Source organism: Sciurus vulgaris (genome assembly GCF_902686455.1).
Source record: "Sciurus vulgaris genome assembly, chromosome: 9".
Classification (NCBI taxonomy): domain Eukaryota; kingdom Metazoa; phylum Chordata; class Mammalia; order Rodentia; family Sciuridae; genus Sciurus; species Sciurus vulgaris.
In genome coordinates, this window is record NC_136469.1 from 89654163 (window position 1) to 89670644 (window position 16482).

The 16482-nt window shown below is 33.4% G+C and overlaps 1 protein-coding gene across 2 annotated transcripts in view; it reads left to right on the forward strand.

The window, feature by feature from the left end:
- The window catches only part of LOC306669127 (UDP-glucuronosyltransferase 2A1), a gene marked incomplete at its 5' end in the record, with an annotated part of 42032 nt that extends 25550 nt beyond the window's left edge, over nucleotides 1-16482 (forward strand). For both annotated transcript variants that reach the window (XM_079153007.1, XM_079153006.1), the window contains 5 exons: nucleotides 7196-7344; nucleotides 10861-10992; nucleotides 12389-12476; nucleotides 12970-13189; nucleotides 15448-16482. In XM_079153007.1, the coding sequence (XP_079009133.1) occupies nucleotides 7196-7344; nucleotides 10861-10992; nucleotides 12389-12476; nucleotides 12970-13189; nucleotides 15448-15727 (869 nt within the window). In that variant the 3' untranslated portion in view covers nucleotides 15728-16482. The remainder of the gene's footprint in view (nucleotides 1-7195; nucleotides 7345-10860; nucleotides 10993-12388; nucleotides 12477-12969; nucleotides 13190-15447) is intronic.

Sequence of the window (16482 nt, forward strand, 5' to 3'; positions counted from 1 at the left end):
CAAGTGGGTTTTATCCCAGGGATGCAAGGTTGGTTCAACATTCAGAAATCAATAAATGTAATTCACCATAGCACTTAAAGTCAAGAATCACATGATTATTTTGATAGATGCAGAAAAAGCATTTGATAAAATACACCATCCTTTCATGCTCAAAACACTAGAAAAAATAGGGTAGTGGGAACACTCCTTAACATTGTAAACGCCATCTACACTAAGCCCAATGGCCAATATCATTCTAAATGGTGGAAAACTGAAAGCATTCCCCCTAAAAACTGGAACAAGGCAGGGATGCCCTCTTTCACCACTTCTATTCAACATTGTACTTGAAACTCTAGCTTAGAGCAATTCGAAAGACCAAGAAAATTAAAGGGATACAAATAGGGAAAGAAGAACTCAAACTATCGCTATTTGCTGATGATATGATTATGTACTTAGAGGAACCAGGAAATTCCACCAGAAAACTTTTAGAACTCATAAGTGAATTCAGTAAAGTAGCAGGATATAAGATTAATGCTCATAAATCCAGTGCATTTTTATACATAAGTGATGAATCTTCAGAAAGAGAAGTTAGGAAAACTACCCCATTCACAATAGCTTTGAAAAAAATAAAATACTAGGGAATCAATCTAACAAAAGAGGTAAAGGACCTCTACAATGAGAACTACAGAACACTAAAGGAAGAAATTAAAGAAAACCTTAGAAGATGGAAAGATCTCCCATGTTCTTGGATAGGCAGAGCTAATATTGTCAAAATGCCCATACTACCAAAAGTGCTATACAGATTCAATGCAATTCCAATTAAAATCCCAATGACGTACCTTATAGAAATAGAGCAAGCAATCATGAAATTCATCTGGAAGAATAAGAAACCCAGAATAGCTAAAGCAATCCTTAGCAGGAAGAGGGAAGCAGGGGGTATCGCAATATCAGACCATGAACTCTCCTACAAAGCAATGGTAACAAAAACGGCATAGTATTGGCACCAAAATAGACAGGTAGATCAATGGTACAGAATAGAAGACACGAATACAAACCCAAATAAATACAATTATTCTCATAATAGACAAAGTTGCCAAAAATATGCAATGGAGAAAAGATAATCTCTTCAACAAATGTGCTGGCAAACTGGAAATCCATATGCAACATAATGAAACTAAACCCCTATCTCTCATCCTGCACAAAAATCAACTCACAATGCATCAAGGGCCTTGAAATCAGATCAGAGACCCTGCATCTTATAGAAGTAGGTCCAAATCTTCAACTTATTGTCTTAGGATCAGACTTCCTTAACAGGAGTCCCATAGCATAAGAAATAAAAGCAAGAATCAATAACTGGGATAGATTCAAACTAAATAGCTTTCTCTCAGCAAAGGAAACTATCAGCAATGCAAAGAGAGAGCCTACAGAGTGGGAGAAAATCTTTGCCACTCATACTTCAGATAGAGCACTAATTTCCAGAATATATAAAGAACTCAAAAAACTCTACACCAAGAATACAAATAACCCAATCAAGAAATGGGCTAAGGACATGAACACACACTTCACAGAAGAATATCTACAAGCAATCAACAAACATATGAAAAAATGTTCAACATCTTTAATAATAAGATAAATGCAAATCAAAACTACCCTAAGATTCCATCTCACCCCAATTAGAATGGCGATTATCAAGAATACAAGCAACAGTAGGTGTTGTAGAGGATGTGGGGGAAAAGTTACACTCATACATGCTGGTGGGGCTGCAAATTAGTGCAGCCACTCTGGAAAGCAGTATGGAGATTCCTTAGAAAACTTGGTATGCAACCACCATTTGACCCAGCTATCCCATTCTTCGGCCTATACCCAAAGAACTTAAAATCAGCATACTACAGAGATACAGCCACAACAATGTTCATAGCTGCTCAATTCACAATAGCCAGTATGTGGAACCAACCTAGATGCTCCTCAATTGATGAATGGATAAAGAAACTGTGGTATATATATACCATGGAATATTACCCAGCTATAAAGAATAATAGAACTATGGCATTGCAGGCAAATGGATGCAGTTGGGGAATATCATGCTTAGTGAGATAAGCCAATCTCAAAAAACCAAAGGACGAATGATCTCGCTGATAAGCAGATGATGACACATATAGGGGTTGAGAAGGGGGCAAAAATGGAGGAAGGAGGGACTGTATAGAGGGATAAGAGGGGTGGGAGAGGTGGGGGGTAAATAACAGAATGAATGAAAAACTGTTACCCTAGGTAAATGTATGATTACACATGTACAAACAGAGAAACAGGATGTATCCTATTTGTTTACAATAAAAATGAATTAAAAAAAGAAAGAAAGGTAGAAGCGAACATTTGAATAAAGCATTAAAATTTTTAAAATAAAAAAAAAAAGAAATTGTCAGGTTCTCTGTAACTTCTGACTTTTATATTGTAGTAAGATTTACAATGAATCTATATATTCAAGGGTAGACCCTTGTAGTCCATGAACATATTAGCTGTTTTATTATTATGGGTTTTAGTAAGATTTTATAATTCTAAATGTAGTTTACACATGGTTGGTGTTGGGAATCAAAGCAGGACCTCAGGTATGGTTGGCAAGTACTCTATTACTGAGCTACAACTCAGTATACAATGGTTTAGAAATTATTTTTATACAATGGTTTAGAAATTATTCAATTTTAAATTTAAAAACAAACATTTTATATTAAATTTTCATCTGCTTGTGCACAGACATTGTTATTTATATTTTGTCAATTCTTTCAAAATTTAAACTGTCATAAATTCCAATGACTTATCTCTATTTTCTTTTGGATTTGCTACATAACAAAACATCATTAGGTAGATAATCACCTAGATCTTCTTTGTTCACATAATTGTTTTCTTATTTAACTGTAGTAGTGCAGAACATTGTTGGATCGATATGTCCTTATATGTACCATTGACTTTTTCTCATCCCAATTAGAATGTTCACAATATTTCAACACAAAAAGCTACATTTAATGAACCTTTTTAAAAATTTTGTGCGTGTACTGTAAAGAGAGCACTTTTCTATTCCTAATTTACTAATAACTTTCATCTTTATGAATAATATTATTTATATTTCTTGAAATGGTCATAAGATCTTGCTCTTTACCTATTTATAAAGTGTATAACATTTTTTAAAAACCTAAACTATTAATTCATTCCTAGAACAAGTCTAACTTTTCCTTCTCTTCCATTAAAATATTACTGTATTCAGTTAACTAATCATCGTAGAATTATAGCACCTAAATTATAAGTAGGGTTGATTTTTATCATGATATTAATATGATTTCTATTTATAATAATGTCCTTTTCCACACGATGTCATTTTTTCTTTTTCTTTTTTTACTCTACTATTTCTCTAACTTTCTTAGTTACAAGCATTTTATTTTTCTATACTTCAAGTTTCATATTTGCTGTTTTCCATTTATTTTTAATCTATATAATTTTAAGATTTTTTTCTGAATAGTTTCTGATTCATTATTGGAAAAGGCTTTTTGAAAAGTGGTTCTAAATTTCTAAGTGTAAAGCAGTCTATGAATTAGTTGATGGGAGAGTAAACTTTTGTAACAAAACTTTTAAGCCCTGTGGTGTAAAACAGCGGCCTAATTCTTTTTTAATGACTTTATTTTGTCAGAGTAGTCCTTATTGCAAATAGGCCTCACAGATTCAGCTGGGTGAGTGTGATGGCTCTACTTCTGACTTTCTAGTGATATTGTCAGTTTCTGGACAATCTGTAATATTCTTTCTCAATTATGGTGGAGTTTTAAATGTTACCTAAAATTCCATGATGTTTTCCTTAGGGAGTTCATTTTATGGAAAAATGGAAGATTACTAAATTTAAAGTCACCCAGTTAGAAAAATACAATAAAGTGGGGGAAATACAAAAGAAAGAAAATCCATGAAATAATTGTAGAAATAAAATAAATTCACATAGACAAAAGTTTTCGGTTATAGAAAACACTAGGTTAAAAATATCTAATTATTGCCTAGCAAGCACAAGGCCCTGGATTTGATCTCCAGCGCCACAACAAAACAAAACAAAACAAAACAAATCTAATTATATTTTGGTCAAAAATTCTTCATCTAAAACATTAATGTATATAAAAAATATAAAGTAAGTTGACTGAAAAATGTATTGCATATAGAATGTGAAGTAATACACATGTGGCTGTATGAAAAAATAATTCATTTGCTGTCCTTACTTGGAAGTTATTTATTATACTAATATTTTGATGTGTTTCTGATAATCAGTATATAATTGAATTAAAAATCTAATGTAAATTCCATGTCTTTAATCTGAGAGTTTTCATACATTTTATTCTTTGAGTTAACTGGTATATTTTATTTTTACAACTGCTTTATGATTTCTGTTCTTTATTTTTTCTATTTCTTTAGTATATAATTGATATATAACTGGATTAAAAATATAATATAAATTCCATGTCTTTCACCTGAGACTTTGTATACATTTCCATACATTGTATACATTTTCATTCTGTAAGTTCACTGGCATATTTTATTTTTACAACTGCTTTATGTTTTCTATTTTTTGTTTTTTCTATTACCACTTATGTTTTAGATTTGGAACTAGTTAAAGTTTTCTTTATTTTTCATGTTTTCCTTCTATTTGTGGGGCTGTCAAACATTTCAGTCTATGTCTTTAGAATGTACTCAGCACATACCACAGTATAAGTATATATTACTCTTAAGTTAGAAGTGAGCCTTTTTCAAATTTTCAATGTTCTCGGTGTATACCCAGTTCTTTTATTATCTCATAAAACTATTTGATTTTAGTTATCATTTGTATGCCAATGATCCCAAAATTTGCATTTTGGGACAGACTGTCTCCCTTGTAATGCTCACCTGTAAGTCCAAATATCTACCACCATTTGGATATTTAGTTGTATTTCAAAATTTACCTGACACCAAAATGTTTTGGAAGTTTTCCCCATTTCATTCATTAAACTCAGTTTTTCTAGTGACTCAGGTGAAAAATATCTGAGATCATACTACGTGCAATGCTTTTTCTCACAGTACATAAATTATTTGACTGGAGAGCCCGTCATTTCTGTTTTCAAAATGTTTGTAGGATTTGACAGCATTCATATCATCCATAGTTAACTATTCTGGTTTGTGCTACTATGATATGTCACCTACCATGAAACAATTGACTGTATAGTGTGAGGTGCAGTAAAAACATATACAACAAAACACCATAAATGCACAGAAATTATTTCTCCCTCATGTAACTATCCACATGAAGAAAGTAAGTTCTAGTCACAAAGTCATCCAGGAATCCAGAACTAATTATCTTATTAAGTTACATACTTTGTGTTATTGTTCTTGCTCAGATAATTGGACTAGGTTATTTGTAGACTGGCCTGAAGGAAAATGAAAATGAAATAGAGAATATACTTTTACTCTTTAAAAAAAGTGTTCCAGAAATTGTTCATATGAATCTTCTCATCGGATATAAGCTAATATCTAGATAGCCTAGAAGTCATCTGTACATGTCAGTCTAGCTAACATATCACCTCAGAAATTGATAACTGTCACTCTGGAAAGTTTCTCTTGTCTACATCAATTACAGTAAGGTATGCAGCAATAAACTCAAGTTACCTCCATGAGTTCTTTGAATTAAAAGTCATCTTTTTTAGACTCACATATACCTTTAAAATAAAAGAAGCAATAAATAACAATATTCACTTGGCAGCTCATACTTGATAATTTATCAATTTTATATTGCTCACATAATTGTCCAATATTTACTACTATTTATATAAATAATGTAATTATAAGAAAGGATTTGATGATAATTTAAGTCAGTACTTTTATTCATAGTTCTTCAATATAACTTTTAAAATGCCTTATGAAATTATTTGCCAATTTTGTATACTTTTGTTCAAATTTATTTTCAGTTTTCATTGACTATATGTGTGCAATTGTGAATCACTTCTTTTAAAATACAATTTTACTGAATTCAGTTAGGTCTTCCTAAAAATTTGGTCTGGAATTTATGAACATAAACTTCACCTAGGGATCAAGCCAGGATGAAGCTCACATGAAATAAAGCAACCAGTATTTGAAGTGCTAGGGATCAAACCCAGGCCTTTGTATGGCCTCTACTATTGAGCTACATGCTCAGCACAAAATAAGGCACATACAGAGCTTAAACAGTCTGATGTGGAAGATGTGGGGAAAAGTTCTCTTCCAATCTCTGAAAATTTCAAGTTGAGAATATTTGGGCCATCTTTCTTCATGATCAAATTAAGACATTGGCTATGTGACTTCACACATGACTTCAAGCACTACTAAGTAATGACTATTCAAAGAGACTTTTTATTCCAGGCTCATATAGTTACAAATTATATTAGAGTTCTTAGTAAGGAAATATTCTCATTTGAGTTTTTGCTTTTCTCAGTTGCACAACATATTTTCTTGGGTGTAGGAGAGGTTGATTTTATTTACAAATACTCATCCTTTTTCACAAAACTCCTAAAGTTAATACTTAGAATCTGCCCCTTTCAAAAACCATCATATAAGTTAACACTAAAATAAGTATGTGGTATTAATGTATTTATATGTGCATCTCACATAGAAGCAGGTTGTATTGGGTGTGAATTAATCAGGAATTGTTTACTGAAAACATAATAACAAATCAATTTAAGAAATAGGATTTGATCCAGGAAAAATGATGGATTGAATTAGTTATGGGTCCTTCAATGATATGTTTGAGAATATAGAAACTGTAAGACAGAGATGTATTCCTGGATAAAAACTCGGAAATTGTTGAGAGGTGACTTGAATGAGGCTTTGATGGAGTTAATCTATTTTCTACACTTAGAAAAAATTAGTACTAAATTTCTCAATAGTTGTTAAATTTTTGTTTCTTTTACAATTATGAATTTATACTTACATATCATTTCTCCTTCAGTGCCCCCAATCCCTTTTTTTTATTCCTTTCTCCCTTCTTTCTTTCTCTCTCCCTTTACCCTCTCTTTCTGTTCTTCCTCCTTTTCTTGATCCTTTCTTCCTTTTAACATATAGTCATTGTAAGTATTATACTGGTCTTAATTCTTTTCCCTAATAGCTTATAAGGTAATCTGTGGTACATTTTTTTTTCTTAGAAAATATGTATATTAACTTTCTCCACCCAAATCTTCATTTTCTCCAGGAAGACCTACTACATTATGTGAGATTATGGGCAAAGCTGAAATTTGGCTAATTCGGACATATTGGGATTTTGAATTTCCTCGTCCATACTTACCCAATTTTGAGTTTGTTGGAGGTTTGCACTGCAAACCTGCCAAACCTTTACCTAAGGTAGGTCTATGATAATGAACATTGTCCCATTTTCCTTTAAAGTTTATAGCCCCAATTACACAGATATGTTGTTGAATCACTTCAGTCTATCACTCCCAGGTCATTTTCATTATTATAGGGGTCTTTTTGAGTTACATTAGGTCTCATGGAATTACTTGAGAAAGTAGCCAAAAATAAAATAATTCCAGTGGTATACTAAAAATACCTGTATTCTTAGTGAGGATACTGAGTGCAGAGACAGGTAGTAGAACCATGGGAATCACCAAGGTGAACACTTTGGTCTTCCCCATGCATGTGGAAAGTATCACCAGGGACATTTTCCAAAAGGGTTGATAGAGAAAGATACCTTTATGAGAATTCCTTGTGAATTGCATAGTATTTGATGAATAAGAAGAAAAAATTGTTAGGGAAAAACATGGAATAAGGTAGCATTCCTAGATTTTAATCTTGAGGGTTTATTGCATAGTGGTAACATTTATTGGCAGAGGTAACAATTGGTGAAAAAATTGCACATAGTTATGATGAGTTTAGTTTTAGCCCAAAAGGGATTTTCATGTGATTTCTGAAAATTGTTTGGGTAGTACAAGGTCTCAGTGTTGTTAGAAAATGTTAAAAATAGATTGACAGTCATCAACATAGATAATTAATAATAAAACTGAAAGACTTGCAATGCCTATAATCCCAGCAGCTCAGGAGGCTTAGTCAGAAAGATCATAAGTTCAAAGACAGCCTCAGCCTAAGGCCCCCACTTCTGCACAACTGCCAACACAATGCTGGACAGTCACGGCCTGAGCCTTCACTCCATGAGTTACTGGGAACAACCAGCTGAATAATTACCTCCATCTCTCCCTCCTTCTTGGTCCTGCAACCCAATCCTTGGGCGTGGCAGCACTTGGTCACTCAGACACTTCAGCAAGCAGGCAAGAGACAGCAGAACCTTGTTCCTGAGCAGTAGCTGCCCCAAGTGTTTCCTCCCAGCTATGCCAAGGGGCCTGAGCCCTGACCCTGGGAGATATGGAAGGCAGCCTGGGTCTTATGGAATTCTCTTAATGAAAGGTATTGTGAAGAAGCATTGAGAGAAAACAAGGTTTCTCAAACACTATGCCTGAGAAGATGGATAGGAGAAAATTTCATGTCATAATGATTTAGCAGTAATTTAAATACAAAATATGTCTCTGTCAGTGTATGTGAAATCATACTAGAGATGAGATCCAATTTCCAGGAGTGGAACAACCCCACCAATCCTGCTCATGGCCTTTAGAGTTGTTCTCTGGGGAGGAAAGTGGAATACATGGTCATTTTCCTTTCCATTTGCATGGTAAGGTGCATGTGTACTTTCTGACTGTGAACATTCTTCATGTGGTCAAAATAAAGTCAATCATTATTGAGAGAGAGAGAGAGAGAGAGAGAGAGAGAGAGAGAGAGAGAGAGAGAGAGAGAGAGAGAGGGAGAGAAAGAGAAATGATATCGCTTTCTATAAGCATGGTCAGTATTTGTTTTTTGGGTGAAAAATAAATTTGTATGTCAAATTCCAAAGTTTTCAATGAATATATTTGGAATGCCAGAAATATTGGACAGAAATAAGTTTAAAGAAACAAAAGAAATCATTAGATCACCTTGGTAAGAACATTATTTTTAATTATTAACAGGGGTGAGTGAGGAGACAAAATATTTTTTTATCTGGTTGGTAGGCCAATGATGATAATCTCCTTAGTAGGTTGCTGGTCAAATGGAGTACACAGGAGAGTTCTTGATTTCAGTTTAACATAAATAAAGCATACTTAAGTTTAAAATTTCATTTCAAGATTATGAATCTGCTTTACTTAGCAGACAAGTTTATGGATGCAGAGAAGCTTTGCTGAGTATTTTCAGTACAGGAATTAAGGAAACAATAACTAAAAAAATATACAGAGAGTGATATAACACATCCATGATCAGTAGATAATACACTTACCATACTATTTATCCTTTTTTTCTCTCCTTTCACATGTATAATGACACGAAAAATAACATAGACATGGTTTACAAGAAGGAGTGCTAATGATTCAATTCCAAACTCAGATTAGTTATTGATACAGGCTTCAGGAGTATGACCCCCAATCACAGTTTTTATATGTGATGAATGAATTATGCTAGTTGAAAGCACCCAGAAACCACCCCAGACGTGGGAACTCACAGGAGAGATTTTATTAAGTGGACAGGCAGAGTGTCTTCCTGCAGGGTGAGAGAGAGAAAATGAGAGAAAGAGAGAGAGCATGCATGCAAGAGAGAGAGAGTGTGAAAGCCAGGAGGAGAGAGCATGATAGTGAGGAGGAGGAGAGAGAGAAAATGGCGGGGGAGCTATTCATAAGTAGTGGAATTTCACGGGCTAATAATGACAGACCAATGGTTGGTGAGGAAGTTGGTGGGCTAACAATCTGGGTTGTAAAGTGGTGTGGGGGAGGGAGGATAATGGTGGCATCAAATTAGCAGATCTGATGCCAACCCTAGTCACTAGATAAATAGAATAAGAAGTAATGGACCCAGTTAAGTAAAAAATGCAAATCGGCATGGTTGTATGTGTGTATGTGTGTGTGTGTTTTGATTTGCTTGATGAACACCTGTTTAGGAGAAAACAAATATTAGCAATTGAGAAACACTCTCCTGACATTAAGCAAGCTGGAAATTACAATGCACTACCCGCTGAACACGTTGTCACTCCCCTGATAATTTACTAGCCATTAACTGAGAGAGTGTTACCAGAGTGAACACAAATAGTTGCACAGATAATATAGAACACAACTTTAGAAGGTGGCATTCACATAGATTATTATGTAAAAGTTTCCACTCCTGGACTTTACAGTGCCCAATTTGCAAATCTCTAAGTAGGGACTCAGTGAATTTTATTTGTGTAGAAATTTGTACTTTAGTTCTGCTCTAAGGCTCAAATTAAATGTACCATCTTAAAAATGTCATTATTATTGTAGCAGTAGATAAACTGTGGAATCTCCTTCCAAAATATTTTACTATATATCACATTTTTGAGAAATTTCTTCACAGTCTTGTTAATCAGGAAAGTGCATTCTACTGAAAAATTATCTTAAAGTTTGTCTCACAGGAAGGTAATTGTTGGGTGTAACAGGCATACTGATGATTTTAAAAGCCTAAAATCATGGATCCTTTCTTGGGCTTCCTGACATGAAATAATTTTACAAGTTTGTTGACAACTTTCTGGTTGGGAAAATGATACCTTGAGAATAACAGTTCCACTTGCCATGAGATGAGCTGCCATCATTGCCTGTTTGTTTCTGTGGTGATTTGATTCATATTATACTTGCAATCACTTATGATACATTTTAACCATAAGTTTCAGGGACATACTTCCTTTCAAATAGATACGTAGTTATGTATCATAAGACAGAACCAGTCTAACAATTTCTCTGACATTGCTTTTTATTTCTTCCACTTAGAAGTGTAGGCAAACATGTTTTTCCTCATGATGCTGCACTTTTTAATAGAAAGAATGTTTGTCTGCAGGAAATGGAAGACTTTGTCCAGAGCTCAGGTGAAGATGGTATTGTGGTGTTTTCTCTCGGGTCAATGGTCAAAAACCTCACAGAAGAAAAGGCCAATTTCATTGCCTCTGCCCTTGCCCAGCTTCCACAGAAGGTTGGTATAACCTGAAACCCTGGTCAACAGAATCTTACTAATGGAACAGAGTGTATGCCTAATAGTACTCTTTCCAGATGGATGTTGGAACTCATAACACTAAGCATAACTGACAACAGTGTTAAGTAAACATTTATATAACATTAAAATCTTCTACTTAGTTACATCTTATCACTTGCCTACAGGACCTTGACTTGGCTTTTCTATGAGAACTCACTTTGCAATCATTTATTTTTAATAAAATAGAGGTGTAAATATTAGGCCATTTGTAACATTTTAGCTTGCATGGACTACTCTTGAACTACTCATGGACTAGTTCTGAAGTATGTTAGCTCCATGGTGCAAGAAAAGAGAATGATTATACATAGAGTAGAGAAAAAATCATGCTAAAAAATATACTCCAAATTTCTGAGTTTTTTAAAAGCTCTATCAAGGTATATTTGGTTTAGAAGTAGAAGATTAGATTCACTTATTCTTTCCCAACTCAATATTTTACAGTTAAAAACAAAAGCATAACATTCTTGTCAAGCAATATGCATTTATAATTTGTTATTCAATTTACCTTGATTTTTATAATTAGAAGTCTATATTCTATTCTCTATATAATCTTGTTGTACTCTTTATATTTATATATTAGTTAAACTACATAGGACCGTACAAAGGTACCTATGCTAATTAGGCATGATAGAATTTCTGGTTTTTATTCTATGCTTGTCTTTGAAAGTTTGCCTTATCTCCCAGAACACAAATATGTATAAAAATGATTAATATCCTAATTTTAAATACTTCCTTGAGAAAAGGAATATAAGGAAATCCTTATCAAATTCCCCATCAAAAAAATTAAAGAAATTAGAAAGATTGCTGGGGAGAAAGGGAGGGGAAAATGAAAGAAAGATGAAAGGGCAGAAGTAAGAAAGGAGGGAGGGAGGGAGGAAGGAAAGCCGGGAAGAAAATACCATCAACAAGAACAACAACAATGAAAAAGACGAAAAACCTAAAACTAACTATATTTAAAAAAAAAAAAAAAAAAAAAAACTACATGTGTAACATCACAGGTAGAATGAAATAAATAATGGTTGCAACCTCCATTTCCTGATTTATTTGACTAGTAGTATTTATTTTCTATTTCTTTACTTAAAGAATCACTTCCAATAATTTTAAAGTAATGAGCCTCAAAATATGTATACTATTCTTAATAGACTTTGAGTAGAAGCTTTTACAGATAGACATGAGCAGTCCTAATATATACCTCAACATTTACAATCTGCAAACTCTTTCTCTATGCTTGCTCTCAACTGATACCTACAATACGGAGGAATGTGATTTTGAATAAGCCTACAGACTTAACAGAGCTTCACTGTGTGTACTTGTAACAGTATAGCATTGCCTTCCACAGGTCTTATGGAGATACAAAGGAAAGAAGCCAGCCACACTAGGAGCCAATACTCGGATTTTTGATTGGCTACCTCAGAATGACCTTCTTGGTAAGACTGTGGAAGAAGAAAAGCTATACAATTGGGTAACAGAAAAGTTAAGTAAGTTAAGTATGTGACAGTTATTGTCACATAACATTACTGTTAAACAACAGAAAATGAAATATTTCCATATTTGTCTTCCAGTTTTAAAGCAGGTGTAATTAAAAAATTGTCCATTAAGTTCATAGACTCATGCCCTAGTTCTGTTAAGACTCTCCTCATACTTCAGGTTTCAGTCCCAGCTCTGATAACACCACCTCAGTAATATCTTCCTAGACAATGAAGAAGAGATTATTCTCTTTCTGGAATCACAGTTTTCTAGGGTAGCATTGTATTACGTGGTAAGATTTTCCACAAAACGAAAACAAAAATTAAAAAAAAAACAAATGTTACATCTTCAGTGACTTATATACTATAGTTTTTTTGTCCCTTCCATATCTGAAATTTTGCTAACGTATTAGCTTGAAATCCACACACACTTCTCACTCTTTTCCCAAACTAGGTCATCCTAAAACCAAAGCTTTTATCACTCATGGTGGAACTAATGGGATCTATGAAGCTATTTATCATGGGATCCCTATGGTGGGAATCCCTATGTTTGCTGATCAACCTGATAACATTGCTCACATGAAGGCCAAGGGAGCAGCTGTGGAGGTGAACCTCAACACAATGACAAGTGCAGATTTGCTCAGTGCCTTGAGAACAGTCATTTATGAACCTTCGTGAGTACTGCTACTTTTAAAGATTTCTCTGCCATTTATTATGTTATAGGTAATCCCTGGAAAGTTTCAGGACCCATAAATTTGTAATTGGTTTATTTTCGAATAATATAGTTTATCTAATGTAAAACCATCAATTTCATTTCCAAATGGTAAAATGATTTCCTGAGAAGAAAATACAACAACAATAACATCAACAACAACAACAAAACCTGGCTTCAAATAACTGCAAATATTTTTCAAAATAAGCACTATATAATAGAAATACTTATATTGTTTTTCTGGATAATCTTTAATTTTATGAATAAAAATATTTAAATATCATAAACCATTTATTAAGTACAAAATAGAAACAATAATGTTCCCAATATTAAACATTCAAAAATAACTACTAATACTCAGTGGTAAACAGTGTTGTTATACACTGCGCTTAGGTAATAGTTATTTCTGAATGATTAATAATTTTCGGGATGTTAAAAACATTATAATTTATGAGATAGCTAGGGGTTAGGAATTTCAATCATTCTTAGTATGATTATTTTTTCCCTATAAATGTTGATCTTGACATTTAATCAATTACATTCTTACTAGGATGTTACTTACTGATAATTTTGTTCATTTACATATGATAGTAGAGGGATTTTGTGATTCTTTTTCTCTAATCTATAGAATGTCATTGAATTTAATTATTGATTTTAAAATTATTGATGCAAGAAAACAGAATCATTAATACTCAGAGAAAATTCCAAGTAAATACTAACAGTTGTCTATTTAAAATGTATTCACACTAACCCTCAACCTAATACTATAGCTGAGATTATCTGAACACACAAGGATGGTATAGTGTAGAGAATAAATATGGATTTATGATATTCCATTGTCTTATTCTAAAAGACAAATAGGCACAAAAGATTACATTGTAATGTATAAATCATAGTAAATTTTATTATTTAAAATATTTTATCTTAAATATAAAACACCACATTAAAATATGAAATAATGTATATGAACACAGTTCTTGATTATTCTCTTATTAAAAAGACAGTTTTTCTGCATTCATGTGTATACATTTATTTATAAAATTTATATATATTCTCTATCTGTAAAAAGTGAAAATCTTAACAAAAATCTGATTTGCAGAAAAAAGTTTTGATAGCAACTACACTTTGCATAAAATGCAATAGAATTACCATGTGAAACTATTAAATTGATCTTTCCTATAGTTCAATGCAGGTGAATGGCAGCATGACTCTTCTTCATTATACACAAAGAGTGCATGTTGATAAACTTATGCTGCTGGATCTAGTGCATGATAGTCACTTGTGAATGATGAGTACACTCCCTTTCCCTGATCCTAACAATGTTTGCCATCACCAGTATATAGCCTCACAAACCACATACCTGTTCTCATCCCTATGAAAGTCAGTCTGGAAGTTTTACTACTCATGACACAAACCAATGTGAAACCAAATAATTCTGACTAGGCTATTAGGAAACTTCAAATGAAGACACCTTACCTTTTAAATACGTAGACTTCTATCCAGTTGTGTTTGAGACGTGATTAGAGCTGTTAACAATGACTATTGCTATTTTAGTGCCATGTTGATTAGGGGATCCATTTCTAGGGAGACTTTTTTTTATTAGTTTCAAGAACTCAATGCACTTGGATATGCTACTTTTGAAATAACCATAGTGTTTTCCTTTGGTCTGGATATGGCCAATAAAGACATTGTCATTTTCATCTCAAATATGCAAATATGTGCAAAGGAGTAATTACCACACTGCAAAGATCTCAACACTGTAAAGTGAGTCATTAATGTTTATGACCAGTTCCCCATGTTTGTCATATGAACTAGTTATTGTCAGTGACCATGCATATTGATGTATTAAATGATATTACCCAATAATATTGGATCATTCACATCTTGATCTTAAACAGTTCTGGACAATATAGCTCACATAAAATCAGTTATTTCATTGAAAAATTAGGCTATCCACTCACAAATAAATATTCCACTTCTTTCAGCTCTACATTTCTATTTCTAAAGGCCACATTTTATTAAGAATCTAGCACATCTACCCTGTTATGACTCTTAAAACCCTGGGCAACTGGCTAAGTTCATGCAAGATAAACTTTCCCTCAACATGTCTATGAATTTTGTCTTGTATAACACATTGTATAACCTTTGATTCATACAACATAGAACTTAACCACAACAAAAAATAAAAATAAAAACTAACTTTATGAATTTGTCTTTTAGTTATAAAGAGAATGCCATGAGGTTATCAAGAATTCACCATGATCAGCCTGTAAAGCCTCTGGACAGAGCAGTCTTCTGGATTGAGTTTGTCATGCGCCACAAAGGAGCCAAGCACCTCAGGCCAGCCTCCCATGACCTCACCTGGTTCCAGTACCACTCTTTAGATGTGATTGGGTTCTTGCTGGCCTGTGTGGCAACTGTTATATTCATGGTCACAAAATGTTGTTTGTTTTCTTGTCAAAAAATTGGTAAGACAGGAAAGAAGAAAAAGAGGGAATAGATCAAGAAAGAGGGAACAGACCTTTCTAAGTTTGGCAAAATCCTGAATAAGGAAATCCTCTTAACTTCATCCTTCAAGAGCTTACTGAAAATCCATCTGCATGCTGTGTTCAGATATCTCAGTCTGGGCTGGAGGAGTAGTTCAGTTGATCCAGTGATTGCCTCGGATGCACTGGGTTCGATCCCCAGTATCACAAAAAGGGAAAACAAAACAAAACCAAACAAAACAAAATCCCAGTCCTTTGACTTGGTCTAGGGAAAAGCCTAGAGTTCAATATGATCATCAATAGTGAGTGTGTCCCATTCTTTCTTTCCCAGCTGTCTTTACCATCTTCCTCTCACTTTACTGACACAGGGGCACTACAAAGTCTACATATGTTCTTTTCATAAGGTAATTTAAAAATTTTAACATCAAATTATATGCTGACTAATAATATGCTGAATCCTGGGACAGGCACAAAGTGTAAATGGAATTTGATGGATGTAGGGAAATCAGGAGTCAAATTTATCAGTTCCCATAGACCCACAAATCTAAGAACCACCATAGGAAATTAGTTATTAACAATTTTATTTTTAAATTTAGAAAAAAAACAACTCTTCTGCTTCTTTATTTACAGTGATTACAGCATGAATTTATAACTGATGGTCCATCACAGTAGGTCTACAAAATTTTCATTGAAGACATTTAGATAATGATTGTCTTTTTTGTGCTTTTCTTCAACAAATATTCTTATGTGTCCTCTACTGGAGGATTTA